Source organism: Lipophrys pholis, assembly GCF_963383615.2.
Source record: "Lipophrys pholis genome assembly, chromosome: 16".
Lineage (NCBI taxonomy): Eukaryota > Metazoa > Chordata > Actinopteri > Blenniiformes > Blenniidae > Lipophrys > Lipophrys pholis.
The window spans coordinates 10,613,083-10,640,853 of record NC_137634.1 but is presented as its reverse complement, the minus strand read 5'-3'; the positions used below and the strand labels follow the sequence as shown (position 1 = coordinate 10,640,853).

At 41.6% G+C, this 27,771-nt stretch overlaps 1 protein-coding gene across 1 annotated transcript; it reads right to left on the bottom strand.

Annotated features, from left to right (window-relative positions):
• Window positions 1-4,179: 4,179 nt before the first annotated feature.
• Window positions 4,180-26,598, bottom strand: LOC308122343 (neuronal migration protein doublecortin-like). The gene is made up of 7 exons (XM_080484109.1): window positions 26,455-26,598; window positions 22,239-22,662; window positions 19,569-19,909; window positions 10,832-10,934; window positions 9,050-9,133; window positions 6,630-6,727; window positions 4,180-6,509 (listed from the first exon to the last, which is right to left on the bottom strand). Exons 2-7 carry the CDS (start codon window positions 22,600-22,602, stop codon window positions 6,453-6,455), a joined length of 1,047 nt encoding a protein of 348 aa, XP_080340235.1. The 5' UTR covers window positions 22,603-22,662; window positions 26,455-26,598; the 3' UTR covers window positions 4,180-6,452.
• Between the last annotated feature and the right edge of the window lie 1,173 nt (window positions 26,599-27,771).

The window sequence follows — 27,771 nt, the reverse complement described above, 5'->3', positions numbered from 1 at the left end:
GAGGGAAGGAGAGACTGAAACTGAACACCTTCAGTCCTGCCACACACTCACCCTCAGGTGAGACAAGTAAAAACCTGTCCTGGGTTTCAGGTTTTTTTGTTTTGTTTTTGTTAGGTTTTTTTTGAGAATAACATTAAAAAAAAAATAATAATTCCAATCTTGTCTGTCTTTGTGACATTATTTATAGTGTTTACTTTGATAGTCACAGTCCTGTCAAACTGCACAAACACAGCTAATGAGGCACATGCCATCCTCACACTGTCAGTGAACTGTGGTAATAAGACGAACTGGCTGACACACAGCAGCTTGGGCTTAACTTGTCAGGGAAAACAAGAGTCGCTCTGACCCCATCAGACAGACAAAAATCGTGTCTGGTTAATCCTTTTTCTTTTTTCTTTTTTTTTATACGAGGGCAAATGAGGGGGCTGAGGAAGAATGTTTTTAGCGAGCCAACATGAATAAAGTAAATCCACACAGAAGTTAAGTAGACAGACCAAAAAGCAACTGAAGGACATCTGAAAATAGGAGTAAATCGTTTAGGATTAGTTGTGACGTGAGAAAAAGGACGAGAAAAAAAAAGAGCAACGCAGACTTTTGGGTAGTTCATGAGAAGCTGAATTGGCAAATATCGCATCATACTGTGTATGACCTATTAATAAAGATGGAAAACAGCATTTCCTGTGTTAGAAAGGCTTCATGTTGCGCTGCTGTCAATATGGGAGTAAACATATCAGTGGGTAATTGAAACCAAAGCGTGGGGGACCAGAGGCGCCTCGCTCTGTGTGAGAACGTGCATGTCCTCAGATATTCCTCCCGACTCTGGACAAATACAAGTTTTTGGTTCTTCGTGAATACAGCAAAACTGTACCTGCAGTGTTTCCACTTGGTAAACGGAGACATCATCTGCATTAATAACAAAATATAATTCTCTAGTTTATATTCAACACTTTAAATGCCCAAAACAATGAAGTACAAATTAAATCCAAAAACAGAAGAATTACTATATGAAGACATTTGTGGAAAACTCTAAAACTACTCAATGCAGTAGTTACTTTTTAACCTCAACAGCAACCTCAAGTGTATTTCTCAGAACAAAACTATGTAGATGCTGTTATGATGGCAATAAAGACATGAGGCAGGAATTTTCTCAAATAAAAGGTTTGGATATTAATTGGAACTTGTGATTTCAAGAGTAGAAAAAAAAATTACATAGTGTGAATAGTAAAAATACTTCGTATTAACGTGAGTAGCCTATTGTGTTGTCTTCCCTCCTGATTGAATTACAGCACACAACATTGTATTATTAACGTTTTCATGCAATTCTATTTTACTTAAAAGTAGAAAAAGTAAAATATGTCATAATTCTTGTTTTTAAGATACGATATATCACCAGTTATTTTCAGAAATCAGTAAGCCTGAGCTAATGCACACGTTTGTTAAACTTTCAAAAATCTATAGTAAATAATGTCACAAGGCCTTTTTTAAATGTTGTTCAGTCTCAATGTGAATCAAACTTGACATGAACTGTTCTGAAATTATAAAAACTCATACATAGATGTTAAACTTTTAAACATCCGTACTTACATTGACCTTTAATAGCAGAAGTTATTTTGTTTGTCTGTGGAGCAAGAGAGCTCAAGATTGAAGATTACACTTATTGACTGGGAGGATTGTGAACTGACAGGAGTTGTAAGATTCCATAAAGATTTCCCACAGCGTTGCGTCATCGCTTCAGCGCCACCCAGAGGAGAAACTCTGCACTTACAAATGTGCAACCTCATTGCAGCCTCAACATGGCATGAGTCCTCATGAGTCAGTATGCAATCATGTTCCCCACTTGTATGACACACACACACACACACACACACACACGTACCTCAGGTTCCAGTGAGATGTTGAAATTGGACATGCATATTGGTACAACTGAAAAAAACAAACAATTATTTTTTTTTTTTTCTCTTTTTTTGTGCTCACTGTGTTCTTGATGAGATCAGGTGACGCATGCTCATCGAAGTGTTGTTTTATGTTCACTACACATGAATGAGACGATTGTCTCCATCTTTGGAGAAGTTCTTGTATTAAAAATACCTCAGTTGTTGCTTTGAAAAGAGTTTTTGTTTTTTTTATTTTTACGGTGACCTCATCAGATCAGAGAGAGAGAGAGAGAGAGAGAGAGAGAGAGAGAGAGAGAAAGAAATTTGATTTCAGGCTTATTTTTTGGGTTTATAAATGCTGATTTCTGTGGCACCAGGTAATTTTCAGTGACGTTCATGAAAGTGAAACAGAGCAAAGAATTACAAATAGAGCAGGCCACAGCCAGCAGATGGCAGGACACTGCTACAGATGCGTCCAATAGCTGTAGTCTGGATGTGGTGTCCTTCCCTGAGTCCTACAGCAGAGAGCAGCACAGCTACAGTGAGATGAGGCTTACTCCTCTTTAATCAGCTAAACAGAACATTTAAATGTTGAGTTATACTCAACATTTAAATGTTGAGTATAACATCAGTGGTTTACTCGCAAACCACTGATAAGTGTAACGCAGAGAATACCAATTACAGGCTGGGGGGGACCAGCTGTGTGGAATTTGCATGTTCTCCCTGTTCCCATCTTTCACCCACGATTCAAAAACGTGTGTTGGAATAACTCCTGACTTTATATGGTCGTGGGTGTGACTATTTGACTTGTGGATGACTGTATCTCTCTGTGAGCCTTGTTGACAGACAGGTGAGCAGTCCAGGATGTGTCCTGCTCTTTGCACACACAGAATTGACTGTTGCTCTTTAAATATGTTGAATATTAAACAATTCTAGTTACATTTTAGTAATTTATTGCTGGAGATCAGATCGATCTCAGTGTCCCGAACAATAAACATAGGATCACTGGAGACTAATCCTTGCATTTAGATGCTTGTGGAGGAGTCTGAATGGAGCATGAAGCATGTCTAGAATTCTATCAATTATTGAAAGAAAACCACATCTCCCACACCCTCATTCTCTCCGTCTCTCCCACACACACAAAAACAAACATGTTGCTCTATTATAAACCATTTATCAAACATGTTTTAGGGCTGTGGGTGAAAATCCACACAGGCACCGTGAGAACATGCAAACTTCATTTAGAAAAGGCCTAAAGCTCGGGCTGGAACTCGGTGTGAGGTGCCAACCACTGCGCCAATGCCATCTGCAACAAATCAACTTCAAAATCATGACTAAATGTGAGAAATTTAGTCAGTGTTAATTTATCAGATGTTATTTCACATGTTGGGCCACAACTGAGTATGTGAGAGACACTTCCTGTTTCCATGGTGATGCAGATGGTTATGCAGAACTCGCCTTAGTGAGTGCAAATACTATTTTTAACCTGAAAATCTAGCCATGCTGCTACAAATAGCGTTCCGATGATTAAAACTGTATCTTCACATGTACATTTCATTACTTTTCCATGACGAGGCAAAAAACATTGTGACACATTTGGTATATAGACTAAGCACTAAACTATGTATAGACAACTAAACATCTAGTAAAATAGAACATTGCATTTATGTTGCTTCACTGTTATTTCTGCCTTCAAAATGCATATCAAGCAATGAAAGTCAATGTAAGAAATAAACTGGAGATCAGAGAGGTGAAATACAGTCGTTTTAATTGCAAAAGGATACCGGTTAATACATTGAATGAAGCACTGAAACAAGCCACTGTGACGTTGCAAAATACCACTAAAAAGGACATTGTAAATTTCAGAGAGGAAACAAAAAGTCATTCATCATTCGATCAGAAATGCGTACATATGCAAGAGAAGAGGGAGGGAGCATATTTACACCGTGATAAAGTGTCCCGTATCTCTACAAAACAAAGTGTCTGGAGGTCTCCTCATTTAAGACGCTTAAAAATGTTTTACAAAGAGTTGTTAAACACGTTGTCAATGTCCCGTTTCATTTCTTTTTAAATCTAATTTATCAAAAGACGGAATCCTAAAAAAAAAGGCACCACTGAAGGTGATGAATCGAGCCATCCATCTGAAATGGTTTACAGATAGTTCACACAAGACAACAATTGCTGTTAATGCTTCGAATGCCGTTGAAAAATGAAAAGAAATTAGCATTCACGTTTTTCCAGAAATTACCATCCGAGAGAAAAATGACGACAAATGTTTATTTTTTTTTTGTTGTTTTTTTTGTTTAAAAGGGATGGGTACAGTGATGTGTGCCTGCTGTTGGACTGAGCTGATTGTTAGCTGGTGTCACAGCGCTCCCTGCAGGAGAAAGGTGGATTGACAGCGTCAGGCGGGCGATTCAAAGCTCATCCAGAACAGGTAAGACGTCTCTCACAAGATGCACAACTTTCATACCATCACAATGAAATAACTACATTGAAAAGCATTTGCTTTAGTTCTTATTGTAATAATATACTGGGTATATATAAAAAAAAAAAGGCCTTTCTTAAACCACATTTTTTCTTTTTTGATTCTAAATGCATAGATATCAATTTAAAAGATGCTGCTTGCGCAGCATTTCGGTGTGTTTTTTTTTATATAATTGTGGTCACGCATTGTAATGCTGGCAAGTAGACAGTAAAGCATCTGTTTGATGATCAACTAGAGTAGCTCCCTGCTTTGTGCTTCAGTGTTGTCCAATTTAGAGATCTCTCAGGCTCCAATCCCTGAAGCAAATAATCTGAGAAAAACTCTTTTCTGTAGATCTTAGAGACACGAGCTGCAAGTCGTGATGACGGATAAAATCGCTATGGCGTTCGAAAAGCTGCACACACAAGCTCGGTGAGACAAAGACGGGTTTAGAGCTCATGTGAGCGAGTAAAACTAGAACAAAGAAAATAACTACAAAGTACCCTTACTATAAATAATAAACTTTATTAAAAAAAACCAATTTAAACCCACACGCAGATTTAGACAATGGTTATGTTATTATCACCCCCCCCCCCCCCCCCCATATCAGAGAACTATGCTGAGCCATGCAAACCAGGAGAAATCCCACCACTAGTTGTAACCCTGATGCAACGAACTGCTTCGCATGAGCACGATTAAAATCTGATGCTTTTTATGTGACATGCATAAAACTCCAGGAGTGCTTCCTCCACAATATCCTTATAGCTATTAAAATTACATTTCCCCCCATATCCATCATTCTTGGTCAAAAAACATTGGCTTTAATACTTTTATTTATTCTCTATTTTGCTTATAAAAATTCAGAGGTGAACTCCCCTGTCGAAGGGGCAGTGTAATAAAATAGCCAAAAAGGGAATTATTTAGACTTTGTCAATATAAAAAAAGGAGAAAACTGGTGTGAATTTGAGTTGGCTTTTTCAAAAACATAAAGGGCCTACCTTTTGTGTTTTTACCTTTGGTTATTTTTTACCATTAGGTCCTTCAGATCAGCTTGTTACATGGCCAAAGTTTCAACAACATCATGCACTGCAGTTTGTGACACTATCACACAGAGGGTATTCAGGATACCATGTATTGCCTACTGTCTTACGCAGAGGGTCAAATTAGAGGAGACGCCAACATAAAGAGCCGTGGGATGCTTTTTCGTTATGCCTCATCTCTGACTGGACAAGAGGAATACCAATTATTTACAACTTAAGGACTTTGAAGACTCCTTGGATGTCTGTTTTAAAAGTAGGATTTTTATAATCTCATTCATATATAATAGTATGAGAACATGGATTCTCATCGAGAAAGCGTTAGCCTGCGATCCATAATCATCAATCAGGAGCAGCATCCCACACATCCCCGCCCTCCGTAGAAGAGAGAGGGGGTTTATTTTGGCTTCTTCTACTTTGACCATACCCTGAATCAGGTCGAGCAAATGAAAAGACGTAACATGGTAGTGATATTATGGAAGCACGGCAATGGACATTGGGCAGAGATGTCATTATGGGTATACACAGTATTTACAGCAGGTTAGAACAGACTTCCTCCGACAAGGAACAATTACCTTTCACACCTTTGGCCATCAGATCAGGCAGAAGGACACAGCGGGAACATGAGGAACATCAAAAGTACGATAAGTGATACAAAAGTTGAGTCAGTTCTGACTAAACACCCCTTAAAACACCCATTTGCTGCTTGGAATTGTGTAGTTGAAATACCAAAAGTCTGAGTACATCCGGTACTTAAAAGGTCTGAGACCAGAGTGAGCTATTGTTTTGAAATTGTGAGTCAGTGAACTTGTGTGCCCTCTTGAAGATTTGTGGCTTTCTTCCTTGGTTGAAGAGTGTTACAAAGTTATAGAAACAGATTTAAAAAAAAAAAAAAAGTGTTATTCTCAGGCAGCAAATGGTGTCGTAGCCCCGGTGGCTAAAGGCCTTAAAAAAGAGACAAAAAGAGCGGTTCTCAAAAAACATGTGGCACTGTGAGTGAAGGTGGAAAGCAGCAGAGGTATCAAACTTCTGTGCTTCAGGCCAAAAGGGAGGCTTGGCTGCAGGGGGGAGAGTCTACATGGATTCACCGAGGGAATCGTCATCATCCAGAGATAAGGGCAGGTAGAGATCCTGGAAACACAGAGCAGCACGTTATGACTCCCCTCCACAGGAAGGAGCAGCGTCTTCAGAGAAAAGGAACCGATGAAAAACAAAATGGAACGGTCAAGAGAGAAAGAGAGGTGCGGGTACCTTCTGCTTGTTGTTGAGGGCTGGACTGGTGGGGGTGGAGGTGGGGGAATGCTTGGAAATCGGGGTGGAGAGCTGGCTGCTGGAGCCGGTCCCGTTGGCTGAGAGTGCGCACAGAGTAAAAAAAAAAAAAAGAAAGAAAATAGACAGAAGGGGGGGGAATAAGGTAAACAGTAGTGTGGATTAGAAAGTGTAGAGAAATGTCAGCCCAGCAGGCCTCACTTGGCTGCAGCACAAAGTTTTTTTGTTTTGTTTTTTTGCTCCAGGTTGGACGAGCTCTCCATTGGTTTAAATGGCATTTTATTCACTCGCTCTGCATCCTGCCACGTTGCTAGGATCTTCTGTGATCACCATTGTGCTCATACCTAAGAGCAGTGTGCACCAATGTAGCAGAGTGTGTTCAGGTTTTTTGTTTTTTTTTTGGTCTAGAAGTGATGAAAAGACTGGTGGAGACTATGAGCCAGATGGCCTGTGTTAACTTTAAGCCACTAAAAATAAAAACGTGGAAACCGTGTAATTGTTAAGTTGCTGGCTTCATGACGCTATTCAGGCAAAGACGCAGAAATACAAGAATTTTAAACACTTGCAAAGCCAAAATGAAACGAGTGTTTCTGCATGTTGAAATCTGAGTATCTGTTCATTTTTAGCTCTCGCACACAGACTGGTCTCTGATTAAATGTGTTTAGCCCTCAATCCAGACACTCGGCTGTAAGTAGGACAGACTGACCTTATTCTATACATCAGGAAGAAGCAGCTCACACTGCAAATGGTTTGTCTCTGGAGTTCTACATTTGGTTAATTTATTCAACATCTGTGCTTAATACAACATCATAATATATCAGTGTTTTAATGACAGGAATACAGTGACGAAGGCTTTCCCTGCTGTTGGCAATATTAGATTCAAAAGGTGTTCAATAAACCCAGAATGAAACACTTTCTGAAATCCAGATCGGACCCTACACAACCTTCTGATTTCATATGCTGGCCAGAGTGGATGTGTCAGTGAGTGTGTTTTGGCAAATCAGAGATGTGAGAGCGGGTCCGGACTCCACAGCCCTTCTTCGAACCAGTCTCAGCAGGTTTATGGGAGAAATGCATTCAAGGAACCAGACCTCGATTAAATAGCCCAGTGTGTCAAATTTCTACCACTTAAATAGTTAGATAATTCCCATTGTTCAAATTGAAATGTACACAAGATATGTAAATATAATTGACATGAAATGATTCTTCATAGCATTTTCTTTCTATGTTAATGTGGAATCAGGTTAACTGTGCTGACAACCGGTAATTATTTTCTAAACAAGCCCATTAGGATTTAAAGAAACATTTCCTTCTTTGATTACATGTGATGTTTCATGTCTTATCCATTTCCGAAAGAGATACCATCATACAAGCCAATCCCGCTTTTAGTGGGTCTACATCGTCAAGTCATAAACATAAATAACCCCATCATTTCCATGCTGACCTCTCGAGCTCTGCAGGGGTGGTTAACACTCAGTTTACTGCCTCTCTGTCACTCTGGCCAACCATCTGCCATCTTAAGAAAAAAAAAAAAAACTGACAACTAAAAGGCCTTTCAAAGGGATTAAAACCATTTCATCCAGTAGAGGTGACATATTTAGATTATGACGGTTTCTTGGACTCCTGGCGGGGAGAGAAACTAGCAATTAACTCTAAACTCAACTCCTGTATAGACACAATGGAGGATCAGCCATATTCATTACATTTCCCCTTATTTCAGCTTTATGTGCGTAACTGAAATAGGCCACTAATAGAAATTGTTCGTGGTGCGGCTGTTACACTATAACTTCCAGGTGCAGAACATCTCCATATCTCAGTGGTAGGAGTCATTTACATGGAGCATTCAAGCATCCACCAACAGCTGAGTCCCTGTGCTTCATTGCCTCCTGGATAATAGTTAAAAGTTAAAATGCCCGATTGTCTCACAAACGGCTGAAAGCTGCTCATGTTGTCTTTGTTTACTTTTGATGTTTTATTCATGTACTTCTCAAGAAAGAAACTTCATTAGCACTGATGCATTATATTTCAACAGATTAGCTCCAATCAACAAAGGCTGGGTTTTTACTGCTTCTATTCTGGAGGATAAAAGGGTTTTCACGAGGTGTCGTCCCCAGATTAACGAGTCGGTGTCATTTGGACTGTCCAGTAAAAACCATCTGACTCCAGCTGTCAGACGCAGCCAGAGTACACAGACAGAAACTTCATCTATGGATATAACCTGGAACTCCTGATCTGCTAAAGACAAACCAGTCACAGATATGATCAAATTGATTTTGGCCTGAATATGTCTCATTGGAAGACGGCGTCAGCCATCTTCTACCGACCACTGTTGTGAGTTCTACCGAGGTGTGGTCAGTGTCTGGCAGAGTGAACAGTGTGGGTGAGATAATAAACATGCTCACTTGACTCAGCAGGAGACTTGCTGCGGATGATCTGAGCAGGACTCTTTGAGCCACGCTGAGCTTTGGCCTTCATCACTCTGCACTCTGTGGAAAGAAGAGAACGTTGCAAATCCTTTATGCATCTCTTTAATTGCAAAATTACTGGGAATAAATCACTTAAAGAAAAAACAACAAAACTGTACTACAGACACCCAATTTTAATCAACCATTTATCCTCTTTAAAACAATATAACCAAGGAAGGTTTCACAAAAATAATTCTAAAAATCTATCGATTTAAAAAAAAAATAAAAAATCATATAAAACAGCATGTATTGTATTCTGGGTCACTGTATTAATCAGGATAGACAGACTCCAGACAATGCATCTCCTCCCTCTCCATTCCCCCCTCTGATGGTACTGTCAGGCTCTCTCGTTCCTCCCTCTCCTTCCCCCTCTTCCACTTTTGATGCTAATTATACTCTCTGTCCTCCCTCCATCTCCTGGGATCGCACCATGTCTCTCTTCTTCCTCTCTTAACCTTCACACATGACTAAATACAGACGCGCAGGCGTGTGCTCTTGTTTGCAAGGTGTGCCGCCACGCCTTTGACGATACTAAAGACTGGCAGCTTGTCTGGTTTGTTCAGTTGGTCTCAAAATAGACCCCCGCCAAGTCTATCAGATTCCTTGTTGGCTTCGATAGATGTTGTGGCTGCATAAAGAGAGCGGCAGGTATATGTGTGTTTCTCTCCGTCAGCATGTCTGCATACTGGTATCAACATAAGTACTGTGAAAAGTAACCGCAAGGGATTTGAAGCTATTTTTGTAATCGTGCCAAATAAAACTAAAAAGCAAAAACCATTCGATTGTATAAGTATATTCAACCGTTTATCCTTCCCCGAGACAAAAGTATAGAATATCGCGTCGCTAAAATCACGGCAAAATGTAACAATGGTCCTTCACCTCGGTGAAGAAACATGTTCCAAATCATCAGATCTCAACCATAAATCCTTGAGATTGATGGAGTTCTTTTATGCACTTATTGTAATGTAATATCCATGTGATCTATCACAGAGAGGCTTCCCCCCCTCCAATTTACCGAATCCAACTCAGACGTCTCCATGCTTGAGACGCTCTGCCATTTTATTCAGCCTTGGCCCCCGAGGTTATTACAACCTCAGAGAAACAATTTGGCTTTGGTTCCATCAGGGAGTATATGAGGAGCAACTGACCAACATCATTAAAAATGATCTGGCATCTCTATCCTTCCCTGATCTGAACAGGGAAAAAAGCCAATATAAGGAAAAGTAATGATGTATAAAGCCTGCATCAGTGCTCCGTTTAGATTAAAAGGCATGAAAACATACTGAGGAGTTCAGGTTGAAAGAGCTTCTTAAAATAGGCACTGCAGGGAGCAAGAAAGACTCTGAGAGAACGGGTTTTACATTTTCTCTCCTCGACTTCTCAGCAGTATCAGCACCAACAGATCAGATGGCCTAAACCCGTCACCGGACAGATTAATGGCTCCTCTTCTTCGGCTTTTTCTTCACCCTGCTGCCGGCTGCAGATAACAGGCCTCCCTCTATGTTTGCGTGGGCCTCCCTTGATGTATCAGGATTAGTTTGAGGGAATTGTCATATATGGAGACATCTGTGGGCGTCATTGCCTCTTATAGGTATTACCCTGTTAGCACTGCATTCGCTCAATATTACTGCACGATTATTATGAAGCACATACTTCATAGTGCACAAAGCTGATTTTGATATCAGTTCCTACGAAACAGCCAAAAGTGGTTGTGCTCACCATTCTCATCGAGAGAGAAGTCGTCCTGTGCGTAGCGAAATTTCTCCGGACCACATGCGATGAAGACGTCGTCCTCACCGAAGAAATCTTGAAGACAGGTAACCTATGAAGACAGAGCCCAGAAAACGTTGGAATGCCTCTGGTATCATAATACCTCCTCTCATCCATCCATTGTCTCTCACTGCTGCAGAATGACTCCTACTGGCCACATTTCCAGCAAAAAAACAAAAAACAAAATACCTTTATTTCCAGGTACTTCAATTAAAATGACTCAATTTGATCAAATTATTATTACAACATGGTATGTTTTTGTCAACATGACTCGAACTTCCTGGTTGATTATACCAGCGTGCTCTACATCATTCCACCGTGTTGCCCTGCCAGATTTTAAACTCGTCAGATTTTTGAAAAAACAAACTTTGTTAACATTTGGCACCATGTCAATGGATTTCCAGACAGAAAAGTGTGCCATGAAAAGCTCCAGGATGTAGCAGGCTGCCTTTACGTGTTGTCATGCTAACATGCCTTTAGCTACACTAAGCTCATGTAACAAAACACACACACACACACACACACAAAAGGCAGACAAAAGCTCACACAGAGATGATATTGTTACACCTTCACAGTAATGCCCAAATTATTCAACTTCCTTCCTCGGGGCCTTTTCAGACTCCAGCAGCTGTTGACACAATATGGCCTAGTTAGTGGACAGATGTCTTAAGGCCACACCTTCTCTGCTGCTTTCCATTTTAAAAGCCCTGTTACCAGCTCGGACACGCCGATTAAAAACTACTCAGGGAAACAGCTTCCTTTTTTCTTTCTTATACAGATGGGATTTGTTACAAAGCCTCTGAGCTGACCTTACAGTTTGCCTTTCAACACCTGTTGACAGTTTTCATCCTCACTTATAAGAATAATGTTATGGAGACATATCGAGTAGTAGTAACTGAGCTGCCGACGACTCACTCTTTACTCACAGGGCAAATGTGATGCTTTTCCCCCTTCAAAACATGCTGATTTCACTAAATCATGTCTCTTTGTCCTGGTGTCTCAGCAGTCTGGAGTTACTAAGATAACCCTGTGTCGGGACGTATGCCAGGATAGTTAAGATGCATCATGGGTTCCTTTGTGATACACAGCTAAACTATGAGCTGCAGATAATTTGGGACCTCCCCACCCCAGCAGCTGCCATGTTGGTTCTCTGTCCTGCTAGACGAGCTATAAGTGTGTGGTGGTGACTCTGTGGCGTGGCATTCAACAGCTGTACCCTCTCTGCGTCCCACAAGATTCCCCGGATACAGGCCTGGCCGATCTCTGCTGAAGCCCAGAGACGGTGTTTTGACTCCGGGGAGCGAAATCTAATCGAGTTTACAGCCTGGGCTAATTTACAGGCTACGCGTTTCGGTTCTCTTCAGCATTCATTATCAAGAGATTAGATAAATGTTACTTTCATTAGGTTAAACTGCAATGCAGCAACAAGGGCACCTGACAGTTAATCATAAGATGGAAACATTACAACGTGCTGTCTTCCCCCTCAAGGCCAGCGGGCAGAGGGAGGGAGAGGAGATGAAAGAGGGCTACGATGTGGCGGGAGGCTGGTCCATGTTTTAATAGCTTTAAGAACAGACATTTATTAAAAGGATAAAGTGTTTATCCAACAGACTGCCACCTTAATCTTTCTTAACTGAAACTTCTTTTCAAAAAATGACTTTGCTTGTCGCACAGCCAAATTTCATAATCGTTGAACATCCTGTTGGACAAAAAAAAATAAAAAAATCAATATGAAAAAGAAAATACTCAAACCAAAGATGTTTGTCAAACTTGAAAGAATAAACTTGTGTCTTTTAAGTGTTCTCCTACAAATCTGAGATGGAAGTCTATTTATTTGAGCTTTCTCTGGCTGTGAAGCTTTAAAGAAATATAATCTCTGATCTGGTCAAAGGTCCAATTTAGAAAGAAGCCAGCTATGAGATGACTCATGTTAAACTCCACGATTTATAAAGCCTCCATCCTCCTTAAGAGTCCGTTGCAAAGACAATGAATCCCTTTAAGCAATCCCGCTAATCCTATTTCCCATCAGGGATCACTTAAGATCCACATTAACCATCCCATCACAGTTCTGATCTCTGACCACTTCTAAATAAGCCACCATACGGTTCATACAGAGTCAACCTGCAGACACAATCAGCTGGCTCTAATGTGCACATTCAATGATCAACCTGTTTTCTTTGTATATGGTACATCAGTTAAATCCAACTTCAATTACATGCTTTTGTTATAGAAAAGTTAGAAAAAACGCTTTTGTTTAGATTCAACAAGGTTAATGTGCATAAAGCATGTGTGAAGATTTAAAAAGGAACATTATTAACATCATTAGAGTAATAAACTGGACAGGAAAGAAAACCATGAACCGATTTTCTTCTCATTTGGGAAACAGACTGATAGATTAAATAGCGACTGTAGCCTTCAGTGAAGTTCAGGCAGACGTCAATCTGCACTTGGCTCTTAAAATGGCTCCGCTTTGCATAGGATCGGCTCAAACATGAAATGTCACAGACCCTTTGAAACACAGCAGGCATAGTGAAAGAGCACGTGAATATTTAGATTTGGGTTAAGAAGCATCCTGAAAAGGTCAGCCTCACTTATGTGGTCATAACAAAATTTATCTGCAACTACCCGATGCAATTAAAACTTAAATGTTACCAAAAGCTCTGTCACATTTCATACAAACTAAAACATATATAAGTCAGCTCAGTGTATCTGTCAGGGTTTTTCCATAAAACTGGCTCTTTTCAGACTCCAGGTGCCCTCCACCCTCTGTCCCACAAAGCCCATCCCTAATCTCAGCCTCACCAGCTGTCAGGACCACATGACCCCCCAAAAAAACCCCACTAACACAACCAGCAGCTATGCAGGGACCCACCATCTACAAGCAACTGAATTATTCAGAAGTCCTTCAGTCCGACTCGGGCCAATTGTCCACGTAACCCAGACATTTCATGAGGTGAAGATGGTCGCATTAACTGAGGAGCGTTGTGTAGCGGAAGTAGATTCTTTACTTTTCATGTGGGGCATTCATTAAACTTTAGGCAACAAGTTCTTTGAAATAAATTTGAGAGAAATTTAATATACAGCTCAGAATATTTTGAGGCAACTGTGTCTCAGCTATAGCGGAGTGGGTCATCTTCCACTCCCAATATCCCCCTTCTAAATATCTCCCAATGGGGTGTCCGGCACCTTGCACTGCAGCTGCCATTGGGGTGTCCTTGAAAGACTGCTGGAGCAGTGGTATGCTGTTGATGTAAATCTTGATATAATGAAGTCACAGTATAATATCAGTTCTTTCCATCATAAAAATCATTATAAACAAAGACATGCATGAAATCATTCAGAACGTTAAAAAAAGAAGTTAGTGTCTGCGAGTGTCAGGCATACGGTATGATATAGGCAGTGATTTGAGCTGCTTGTATTGACTGCAGCTCCTCCTTTCAGATGCACAGTTGGTGTTCAAATGAATGACCGACTGACAATTCCAGCATCTGTCTACTTTGAAAGCTGACAAAGCCTCATTTGATTGATCTGGGACAGGAGTGCAGCGATCCAGCTGAGCATGACAATGTATTCACCTACAAGCATTTACCTGACAAACAGTAAGGACATAACACAACCTATAACGAGACAGGAAACTGTTAATCACAAGAATTAAATATAGGATTATGTGTCAAGCAATAAAAGACACTACGAGGAAGAAATCCTGAATCTACATGAGTGTTTTCTTTTCTATCCATACAGATCTGAAAACTGAACCATATCTTGTTGAGTAGAACAAATGAGTCCTGAAATAAAGTAGTTTCACACTGCAGAGGTTTATCTTTGTCTGCGCTTTTTTGGGGGTATGTATAGGAAATTGGATGTCGGCCGAGCACAGAGGAAGACGAGCAGGTGAAGAGGAAGGCGAGAGCTGTGATATTGTTGTCTCACTGCACCACTGAAATATGTGAGAGGAAACTGAACCAAAAAAAAATGGCCAATGGTGAAAAAGAGCTCATCAGAGTTGCTTTGCAACCCAAGGGGAAACACCCACACCACCGCTTTCACTGTCGGCACACAGACCCGATCGATACGAGCGCCTCTGCACAGAGAGGAACACTCCTCCGAAACACACACTGCAATGTCTGAGAAAACCTTTGTTGAAACAGACAAAATGGAGACGAAGTGTGAAAAATATGCCCGGTTGTCTGGAATCTAGGGATGAAATTCAAAATCTAACAAACGGAAATTATGAAGGCTATTTGCTTTACATGTAGTTGCCTTCCTGACCTCTCTGTGACCTCTGCACTGCAGCATCACGTCCCTGCGTTACTGTAGGTGCTCCGGATGCATTTGGATCATAGATGAGCGAGTTAGGCGGCAATATCTGCACAGTCATGGGGACCAGCTGGTGCCTGATGTTTTTAACCCCCCCCCCGAAACATCGAGGAAGCAGGCTTTCCATTTGGCTGACTGATGTGGCCTCGGTGTTATTAAATTGTGCTTCCTCCTCCTCTCCCCCTCAGGTCATGCTCACTTGTTGATGTGGTATATGTGCGGGGAAGCGGGGCTGCTGGGAGATTCATGCAGTAGGGATGAACACGGTCTCCTGTGCCTTGAGACGGGGAGGGGCCACGCCCCTCTGTCAGCCTCATAGTCTGCCTCCGCTTCACCGCCTCTGCGAGGGAGACGTGGGCGCAGTGAGCTCTTGACAGACGAGGGAGAAGAAGGGCAGGCAGGTAAGACCCAATGTAAAGAGCACACTCAGCGTATTACAGGCATTGTCACAAACTGAATCCATCACGGCGCAGCTTATTGCCATGACAACTGCTTCTGCAGCATAGCAAAGAGCAGGCAGACTGCAAGAGCCCTGATAACCACAGAAAAACGGGCTTTTCTTGCCTATTACTGGCCGTATTTTACTCGTTAAGAAGCCCTGAACTCACGCTGGCATCCTTCACTTATTCAGTGTAGATTTTTCTTCAACGTATCCTTTAACTCTTAAGGCAGACAGAATCTTTTGTTCTCTGACAATAACAGTGTGACCTTGTGCCTGAAGCACGCCTGAAGCATCTATTTCTTTTACTCTGTGGCTCTTTTTTGACAAATCAATGTAGAGAGAGAGAGAGAGAAAGAAAAAAAAAAAAAAAAAAGGCCATGAGCAAAATCCTAAGCTCGGGTCAGATTAATGGGCACTCGGATCTGTCAGACAAACCACTGCAATGCTGCACACTCGTCACCATAATACATCAGGAAAAATCATCCTGCAACACATGTACCTTCAACAAATTACGCACATGGTGACAAAAACTCACCAGTAATTCTGATGTTAAATGTAAATCAGACTCCGATCAAAAAAAAAAAAGAAAAGAAAAGAAAAGAATGCAAAATGGCTGCCAGCAATTACACTCCCCCATTTAATGTAGGCTTTAGAAGCAGGGGAAATCAAGTAATGCATGTTTTTTTTTTGGGGGGGGGGGGGGGGGAATAATTACTCACCATCATTGGTGATAAAATGATACTAATTTGCTGTAAGAATGGAAATGCTGAATCCACTGGCCCCACCCTTCCCGGCTGAACTGAAAAGCATTTGAAGGAGAAAATGGCAGTGATTTTGTTCACAACACTGGCAAAGAGAGGAGGGCAGGCTGTCTTTAGAGTCTACACAGCACTAAAAGAAAAGAGGAGTGTCAAAGCATGAAAAGTGGCCATTTTAAATATACCAGAAAGCACCACCAGAAGCACCTTTTCATTGCAAATGAGTCGTTTAAAATTGTTCACAGACACAGAATATATTGGGTGATTTATGCAAAAATGTAAACAGGGTGGAATTTCTGAAGAAAGCAAGGAGGGTTGCACGACTGCTTTCAAGTATGTTTTGAGGAGAAAAATCAATACATTGTAATCTACCGATTCTAATGGGTTTTTTATTTTTAAACCACATTCATGTTGACTCCTGAATATAAAGACTGATCACATTTTTCAAATAACCTTTAATAAGCACAAAGAAATCATTTGATCTATGCATCCCAAAGGCTGTTAGTTATTTTTGATTGACTCCGAGTTTCACATTTAAAAGAAATTGCTACTTGGGATCAGACAAAGAACGTGGAGCATGAAATAGTGACTTTGCTTGACAAATTACCTGAGTTGGCTGCTTCACTTAGATTTTAAAATCTATAAATTTGATGTTTTATTTGCCTGGTCTTCTTTTCGAGTAGCTTCATTCGATTTGATCCCTCTCAGAGATAATTTAGCAGAGGAGAGGTTACCTTTTGGCCAGAATTGGAAGAATAGCACTCCCAACCCTCCCCAGCACATGTATACAGGTAAAACCCATGACATGTGATCTTTTTTAACACCAAAGGCTTGCATTGATGGCAAACTCTCACACCCACTACAGGATGTGGTATCTGACAGACCGGTCCACACCAGCTGGGCTCTCTTTGTGCCTGGGATGTGGTCTCCTAGCAACCAGTCCCAGCAGCTCTCGCAGCAGAATAGGAAGCGGAGGATCGGCGCAGAGTCAGGGAGGGGCGGGCACTGCATCAATATTGCTTTCCACCATATCACCTCCACCACCAAGTAGCTGCAGTGTGCCTCTGCACACAAAGACACCACAATCATGTGCACGGCGTTGCTCACATTTCTGTGCATTGCAGAGAAAATCGGGAGTCTGGCGTGGGCCAAAGATCAATAGATAGCAATTTAAAAGAGAATCCATATCACTGATGGCAACAGAATCAATAAATTCTGATTGGGATGTTCAACATATGTTGGTTATTCTTACAATTGTGAGCAAACACAGGTATTAAGCACAAACAAAATGAAAAAAATGTCAATCATATTTGCATACAATATGATTCCGGTGTTCAAGCAGAAAGCCGGTCTGAGTCCTGGGGCAGCCACACTGCACCCCTGGGAGAGAGCATTAAAATCAAATTCCCCCATCTATCATTTCTCAGTGCCTCCCCCTCCTCCAAGACACGTGTGATTCGGCTCCTATTAATAAAAGTAAAGCAGTGCAGCACCTAAAGGATGCCTGATCCAAGGGATGAAGGTCGGCACAGAAGAAAAAGGGAGCATTAAACCGTGACTAAAGAAAGGGCTGGGGAACAGATGTTTTCACGCCGGCTCCGCATTTGCATCTTTGTTAATTTGTTGGGGCTCACAACGGTCTGGAAAGCACGTCTACTTCATCTATGCCATTACATGCAGGGTTTCAAAATCAAGAAGAAAGAAAAGATCCATACGCAGGATACATTTCACCGAGAACGATCGATCCACCTACTGAGGATGAATAATTCTCACCAATGTTGACACTACGCAACAAATGTCACCCCACATTCCCATTTCATCAGAGAGACGCATCTACTCAAGCTTATAGTAAGCGCAACGTCTCACAGACCTGTCCATTACCTTCCAACTGGCTGCCCTTGCATCGTGGTCATAGTCAAGTTTCATGCCTGCTTCAATAAAGAGCGACTATGAATAAGTAATCATGTGTTCTTTGCTTAACCAGTCTGTTGAGAAAACAACAGTATTCCCTACAGATTGAGGTTCAGGAGGAGTTGAGATATAGTGCCAGCATGCGAGTCTCGTTCAGAAAGTTTTATGAGCCTTTTCCACTTCAGCAGTTGTTTATACAGCGTTAACAGTAGTGGTGTACCTGCTTTCATTGGCAGAACAAGTCAACGCATGAAACCAATGTGCTTGATAGTAAAACAGCTGCAATGCTTTTATTCTGAGGCTTTTCCCCCTCAGAGTTTGCACTTGATTGTGTTAAAAGCAAACCTATCAAAACATGGTCCGGATATTTACTTTTCCCAATTGGATCCACAGGAATGTCAACATGTTTTGCCTTTCCCGAGTTTTCTGCATTTTATAAAATGAGATGAATTTGAAGATCAAGTCAAACATTCATTCACGGCAACATTAACAGACAATCTCTGGTTTTTTTAGTGTCTGGCCCCTGTTGCGCAAAAACCATAAATGTTTGTTGCTTGTTGAAATTTTTATGTAAAAACATGACGTGATTTATGCTTAATTTACAGACTATAAGAATCTGTTTGGAGAAGACAAGTAAAATTGAATGACGAAGCGTTAATCTGTTCTTAGAAACTCCAGAATAAACGGGGTTAATGAAGAGTCCCAGACGACGCCATTCGAGCTCTCGTGATGTAAAGGTTTGTCTCCGGCCACATTCTCACAGGTATTAACACCAGCAAAAGGAACAAAGCCATCAAACATCACAATACAAGGCTTGGTTCTTTGTGCACGACCACACGGGGTGGAAGTCAGAACTTCCCAGGACTTCCAAGCAATTCACTGACAGTTAAACAGACAAGCTAATGGCCTAGAAAACCACGAACTCCACAACAAAGGCTGGAGGACAGGACACGAACTGAACCAGCCGAGTGAATATGAAAGTCAGAATAAAGACCAGAGGTCAGCGTGTTTGAAAGTTGTTCTAATGGACCTATAGTGTGATTGTTACCTGCACTTTAGGACCAACCTATAGGAAGCAGATCAAATGAGTCCATCTCAAAAGGGAATAAAAGTTGAAAGAAGAATGAAAGGGAAGGTTTTGTCCCTCTTCTTCTACATTTCTCCCCCACACATAACTTAGCTTCCTGCTTTCCTTTTGCTGCTTTGTAATCCAATGTGTTTCACCGACAGCGTGTCGTAAGCCGGAGGCGTAACGTACCTGCTTGCCATCAAGCGTGTAGATCCTCTTGACCACGCCACTTTCGAGTTTAATGGCCTCTGTGATGTCGGTGAGCACCTGCTCGAAGGAGTGCGCCGTTTTCTTGTTGAGCAGGACGCGGACGGCTTTGCGCGGCTTCACCCCGCTGCGCATCACCGTGACCAGTTTGGGTCGAACAAAGTCCTTGGTCTCTCTGGAATCACCAGCGGCCTTGGCAGCCAGGGACTGCATGCTCTTCTGGCTCGCCGAGGCCTTGACATTGACAGACCAGTTGGGGTTGACGTTCTTTGTGTAGTCAACTTTCTTGTAGATGTTCTCTGATGCACAAACATAGCTTTCCCCTGTGGAGGCAAAGAGGAATTGGGTTAGTGTGTTGTGACACACTAAGCTATTTAGCTGTGACACCTGAGAGTCCCAGAGTGTGAACTATATCTGAAATATCCGAACCTTCACAAACTATCAAGACCAGCCAGAGAACTGAAGTGTCAGCTTTCAAATCCTGAAATTAATCCTGATTAAAATAAATAAATAAATACAAAAAAAGTATTACAGTTGGTATTAGTTTCAAAGTTCAAAATGAGGTTTGAATGGTTGTGTCTGGAAAAAAACCAAAACTAAAACATGTGGCTATCTGGTTTCCCTTAATGTTATTTCCGATCTCTGGCTCAACACAAATCCGATTTCATTGATCGTTATTGTAGCAGGAGGAGGAGGAAGAAGTGCAACAGGAAGAGTCAATGAGTCAAAACGATGGCTGCTGTATAGGATCTAAATATTTGAATAGAAAATGGTCCAGAGTTATTTTCAAAGACTGGCCTTTGGGGAAATCACAGCCATTGGTCAGCTCTGATAGGCTCTGCCCTCTATCCTGACTTCACTGCACAAACAAATCCAGCAAATGCAACATGCAATCACTATTTTCATCTCATATTGCCAACTTCATTGTGTTGCATACATGGAAATGGTGCAATGCAAGGACCAATCCCAGCTAAACTACAAGCCAAAACAGCCCTTTGCCTATTTTATCATGAAACTGTTCTTGTTGGGTTTACAGTGAAATGAAGACATTAGATATCTCAGCAAATGACCAATTTCTAAAAAGGTACAAACCTCTGGTCACATTTAGTGTCTGTAGGAGAGTGTAACGGTTTTAATAGGGATCCTTTATAAATCAACCATGGTCTTCATTGTAGACTGCACTGTTCTAGTTTTTTTAGGTAGGTAATAAAGAGCACAGACAGCAGGGGGAACAAAGATGGAAAGAAAGAGGGATTTTGGCAAAAGAAGGAAACCAGAAGGCAACAATTAGGCCAAATGTGGAAAAATCACTGCGAAGACAAAGACACAGAACCGGATTACACTGTGCAGAGGAGATTGAGCAATTAATTATAACCCACAAGAGGAAGCACAATGAAATGCCCCCCCACTCTCCACAGGACTTACCATACTTCTCAACATACCCCCCCAGACCACATACACACCCCTATCTTTTTCTAAGCAGCTCGGGCAGTAGAGGTGATCTCCTCATTTTATCCATATTAAGCAAGAGTTTATCTTCCAGATTTACCCAAACTCACTCTGTCCTCCTCCTGCTGCTTCTTTAAGGAAAGCCCACAAAGTAAGCCCTTCCTAAAATTATTCTGGGGAAGCAACTAATCACCGTTCGTCTTGACTGAGGACTGCGGGTAAAGCAGCAGTCATCAGCTTTCATCACCCACTAAAACAAGTTTAGGATCGATATCCAGAAAATGTTTCTCTTCACCGACACAGAAATTTCCTCAAAGCAATACATGGATCATCATCTCGTCCAAGACTTCATTTAGTTGCCAAAATTAATTCAAATTTTTTTTTTTTGGCAACTTTTTCTAAATGAAAGCAGACAAACAAATTACTTCCGACTGTAACCTTCCTCTGGACTTTTGAAGATACACAGCCAAAATGTTATCTGCTTATTAATGCTTCTCTGTCCATAATTCATACTGTCACATATGTCTGAAAGAAATACAAGGTCAACTATTTTGCTCTGTGCCATATTTCTCAAAAAAAAGGATGGATTGCTGATCCAAGTTGACGGTGTAAGTTCAGTGATGTGCAGCTGTATAGACTCCCTTCTGCAGCACATACAGAAGGACATTTTCAGAAGTTAAAATCTGATCCAGGCAGTTGTGACCGGCTAAGGATTTCTGTGAATGGAAAGCCGACTTAACAGCCGAGCTTGAAGTCAATTGAAGTAAAATAAATACGAGGATCTCCTGACAGTTTCATAGCAGGCTAGGAAATCATTAAATCCAAATCATGTCGCAGTGACTCGTTTTGTATGGAAGAACATACGTCTTTGACGTGAACATTTTCAATAACAAAGAATAGAGTTTTACGAGTGTAGTGCTTGACAAAGTGGACCAAATCTCTCAACTGCTCCACTGTGAGCCTTCAGATTAGAAGACGGTACATGACTGTGGAGATTAAAGCAGTCTAGACTAAACGGTCAAAGCTTGTACAGTGAGGAAACTAGAATCGTTGCATTTTAAAATGTTAATCTCACGAGGACCGACTAGAAATTGGAGATCATGAACATGGTAGCATATGAGGCGTTGGTGTGTTCTCGCTAAAGCAGCTCTACTAAGTTCAGTCTTATGAAATGCCTGGTGGATCTGGTTGAAGCAGCCTCACCTTCCTCCAGCTCATCCAAAGTGGAGATCTTGCGCATGCCGTCAATAGTGAAGATGAAGCGGACGCCCTGCGGCAGGTTGATGTGGTCGGAGAGCGAGCGTGTGAGGTCAGCCAGGAGGGCGTCAAAGGTGCGAAACCGGTCACTGGCCACAGCATACACGATGCCCTTGAAGTAGCGGTCTCCGTTGCGGTAGAAGCGCACCTTCTTGGCCTTCTTCTCATTGGTGAGGGCCTGCAGAGTGCGTGTGCGGTAGAAGCTGCAGTGGGCGCTGTGCGTCGGGCTGGGGAGTCCATTCATGCGCCCGCCCCGCGGGGTGCGGGAGGACTTGTCCCTCTCGTCAAAATGTCCAAAGTCTAGCTCCATGATGAATGAGTGTTATGGTGGTTCTGGCAGATGTGTGGTGGTGAGTCACCTCCTGAGACTCTGAAAGAACAAGAAAGCCAAGAAGTCACACTCTGCCGCAATGAAAATGATGACAATAGCAGAGACTTCTTCCAAAAACATGGAGGATACAGTGAAAAAAAAATAAGCACTTTCAAACAGGGCAAAGTTCAGTTTCATTGACGATATGATTTGCAGTAGATACAAGCCCTTCAATATAACACAAATAACCCCTTTGCCTGAACCACGTTGGGGTTTTTTTTTTTGTTCCTTTGTCCACACTTGAAATCAGCGACTCACATCTGCCCAGGAAGTGAGCAACTCGGGCAGCAGGATTCCATGAGATTGGTCAAAAACATTGATTGTTCAGTCTTTTGTGATATTGCTTGTATTGTTATGAAGATAATGATAACTGTTTTTGGGTGAACATAGAAACCATCTTCACATGCTCCAACGTCAACTAAATGAAAGGCAAATACCAAGAAAGGAAAGCAGATTCTCCAAACGTTATGAAGATAATAAGATGTAAAACATTTCAAATGATAGAACACTATGTATTTCTGTTTTATCAACCGTTTCTTCTGAAAAATGACAGAATTGCACAGTAAGGTGATTCAGCCCCCCTCCAGAAACACCCATCTTCTGGTTTTGTTGCAAAGCACACCCCGAGGAGATTACAATTCTGCAGCGATAGCAGGCCTTCATGAGCAAACAGCTAGATAATTGTTCATTTTCTGTATTTATAAAGACCTTGCTTCATACAATAGTTTTCAGGCTCTGGCCAAATCCAAACTCAACTTAACCTGTGTTCCATGGTCTAACCACAGACAGTGACACAACCCAACCACTTCAAAGAGCATTGTGTGTGAATACACCGGGGTCACGACTGGGTGTGGGAAACAGTGGATTGAATACGATGCTAATATAGCTTCACAGAGGACAATAAAATTCTACTTTACTGTGGGTTGTATACTTCGGCAAATGTGAATCAATGCAGTGTCACAAAATGTCACTGAATCCAAGTCCCTTCAAAGCTGTTCAGATAACAGGAAACCAAAGATTTAAGTAATTCAGGGATTTACTTGAGCAAAAATAGGATTATACATCAGGATGAGATTAGATGATTACCGACTCAACAGTAAATGGTAATTGAGTCGTTTGGGTTTTGTTTTTGTTTTTTTAAGTGGAAAAGATGACGATAGATACAATCATAAACACATAGCAAGCTTTTAATTGATTACGCTTCAATGAAGTGGGAGGTTAAAGAGGATTGATCGGGTACATCTATATAACTGGTATGGGTCTACATTGCTGCGCAGCAGAGTCATACTGTCTCATCTGTTATGCGACACCCACACCATACGTCTCCTTCTCATCTTCCACCACCTACACACACACACACACACACACACACACAGACACACACCTGTGAACAGCTGTCTCAGTCACACTGATGAATCAGTACCTGGCAAACAGCCAACTGCAAACTTTAGCTGTTAAGTATTTATGAAAAAGAAAAAAAAATCTTCTGATCAAACATTTTGTCAACTTGTTCTCTGGTTCAAGCAACTGATCTGCAAAATTTCACCAACGGTATGAGTGTGGTTTTTTTTAAAAGGTAAATGTGTATATTCGCCCCACCAGTACCATCAGCAATGTAGTTTTTACAAGAATAACTTGTAGACATTTTTAAGTATCGATAATAATCCCTGCAAATCTACTTTTTGAACCTCAGTCGGTGAAATATTATGTGACGAAAACACTGAATATGGAAATTAGTAGATCTAAAATACTTGAGCCAATACTGAATTATGTAAAAACTACAAGCAGTGAGGGGTGTTGGATCTCAGTGTAGAGTTGAGTAGAAGTAATGGATTCATTGAGGGGTGTTAATTATTAAAGCAAACCGTTAAGAGTACAAGAGTTTTCTATCTTTATTTCAAGGAAATACAAGGAACGATATAAAAGCCATAAGAGCGTCTTCCTGCTTCTTGAAGTGACATGCAAATTATGAACCTGTTTGTCAGATAAATAAATCTCTAATGTCTTGAGAAGGACTGGCCATTGTCTGGATGAGCTTGTCTAGATGGAGAGTAGTCTCTCTTTCTTCTAATCTCCTGTCCGATGACCACAAATGAATCTTTCGAAGCCACAAACACTCAGCGACCTATATCTTTCAAACACGGACAAATCTCAAACACCCACACCCAGCCACATAAAAGACGAACCTAACCATGCAAATTGTAAAGCCCTGCTCCAAAGAGATGATGCTCTTGTTCACAGTTTCCAACCAGAGGAAAGCACAATGGTAGAAATGTCAGAATCAGGCAGGCCGGTCACTCACTACTACCACAGGTCATGGTGTCTTCAATTGATTTGACAATATTTTCTGTGATTTCACAAGACACAATGCCACTACTCAAGATTCCTCCGTCATGTTTAAAACTGAAAAGGATTATATATATATATATATATATATATATCTTCAGATTAGAAGTGAATAGGAAAAACAACAGGAATTTGGTCCAATGGTTGAGATGATATTTACCAGCCATTTTATCAGCTCATTTATTATTTAGGTTTGCCAACATGACAATTTTGCTTTTGGGCTGTTAAACATACTTATCAAATTAATACATAGGAGGAGGATTAGACATTAAAGTTGTAGTTCCTCTCATAACCAGAAATGTGTGTGTGGGAAGAAACATGACAAACCAACATGTTAACCAATTAATCACACAAGGTGTTATGTCTGCCATCACGCATGGCCCTTCACAATTTAATGTCTTCAATCTTGCATAGTAACAAACGAAGACTTCACTGAAAATCAGGCAAGAAAAAAAAAATAAAAAACCACTGCCAACAAGCATCCATGTGGCTGGGCCCTCCCATCAGGCTCACCCTGTCCAAGCTGCTGATCTGGTGTTTTATGACAGGCGTGCTGACAGGGGTGGGACCGCAGTGGAATGGGTGCTCCTCAGCTGACAAAGGCCAGGTTTCCAGCCCATCTGCTGCACTGATGGGCAGAGCTAAAAAAGAGTGACCAGTCCCCATGTGGAGCATCGGTGAGGACAGTCCATTGTCTGAGGCAGGGTCCCTGCCTTCAGAGTGACATCACCATCCCCTGCTCCTGCTGCAGCAGGCCCATTCTCCACACACCCGAGTCCACAAAATAGCCTGCATCTCCACAATACACCCATTTCCAGCAAGAAAACACGTGGCACACATGTAATGTGCTTTAGATTTGTGATTGGAACAAAAGACTGAATGTCAGCGTAATCCCCACAGTAATTCATTGAGCCGTCCGGTAGCACTGCAGCAACAAAGTGTGGTGTCATTGATATCTTTTTCTTTTTGGGGCTGGTTTTGTGTTCTTGACAGAGCCACCCACACAACATCTCATCTTCATCCAAATACATCCAGCATCTCCCACAAATGAGCTTCAAAATCCCAGCCACAAAGGGAAGAGGAAACTTTCCTCACACTGCACTTCTTATTTATGAAATGCAGTGAATCCACATGGCAGAGCAGGAGCTTTAATTGCATTTTTTTTTTTCCCCTTCAGGACGAATTTTAAAAAAAGAAAAGCAGATTGGGTGTGCGCACACACACACACACACACACACACATACACTCCTACACACCTACTCACAATCCACCTGCTCCCACGCAAATCACCAAGGGGGGAAAAAAACCCATCTAAAACAACCTCATCTACACAAAAAAGATACAAAGAGTATCTCAACTCACTCAATCCAAGTCCAGATCATGACAATTTAAAGTGTATCGAAAAAGAAGTAGTGTGTGGATAATCCCACCCAGTGGCGGACTCACCTGCGTCGCAGCTTGCAGAGTGAAGGGTGTGTGTGTGTGTGTGTCTGTATGAGTGTGTGTGCGTGAGGGGGGAGTGGATGTAAGAGTCGATGCTGCAGGATAGCGGCACGCCGTCTCTCCCCTCGCCTTTGTCTGCTTCAGTCTGAGAGCGGAGCTCGCTGCTGCCTCGCTGGAGGAGCCACTGGGTCCTAAAGAGTCCCGGACCCGCCCACTGTGGAGAGGCTGTGGAGGTGCCAGTCAGAGTGGGCTGGGTGGAGCTCACATCCACATGGCCGGAGAGGGCTCGCACCAATCAAAGGCGATTACTTACTGAGATGAAAGAGCCTTTTAGGGACTACATGACATGTGAGATATAGCGTTCTAACAGAGGTAACAGAACATCGTCTTCTCTGGAAATCCTGCCGGGATTTTAGGGATTGATTGATCTTATTGATTGAAAAGGAAACAAGAGGATCAAAACAGCAAGGCACCCCCAATGAGAAGAAAATGCTACAATCCACCCATAACCAGTTGGGATGGGCTCCTCACCCCCATCGCCCTGTTCTCCTGTGTATGTGGGGTTTTCTTTGACCTCCAGTTTCCTTCCATAATCTGAAAACATGCATTTGAGGCAAACTGTTGAATCTTAGTGTGAATATGAGTGTGTGCCTCTCTGTCTCTCTGTCTGTGTTTGCCTGGTGAAAGATGAAGGATGTACTCTGCCTAACAGCTAGAATCGATGGATGGATTTTTTTTTTTTAACAGTGAGCTAAAATCTAGAATAGGTTTAAATTAGGAGATTGCTGGGGTCCTGAGAGAATCAGTTCTAATTGAGGCCAGATAACTCTGAGGGAAATGATTGCAAGTCAGTGCTATCTGGATTAAGTTTAGGATGCCTTGTCCCTCAATGTTTTAGGCACATTTAGGCACAATTTTATATTAACGTACTTTATACAGAGTTTAAAGTGAGGGAAATCCACAGGAAATTAAAGTAATGTGTGTGTGTCTGTGTCCCTTTCAGACAAGCCACAGTTTGATGTTTCCGGTCTGGTGAGGCTCTTTGTTGGGATGCAGCAGATAAAGGATTAACCACCTCACTGATTGTATTTGTCTTTTCCCTCTGGTTCCCATAGTGGTTGTTTGTTGTCAGTGATTTGTATGTAGAGGACCTCTGGCGTGAGAGAAATTACTACAATTCAGGATTTTACAAATGTGTCTTATGTTCAGGTTTGAAGGATCGTGTGCACTGTAGTATGAAAGTATGAAAGTATTTTAACACAGCTTCAACAAAAAGGCACTGGAATCATATGAAGAATAAGGACTGAAGAAGAGTGTGAA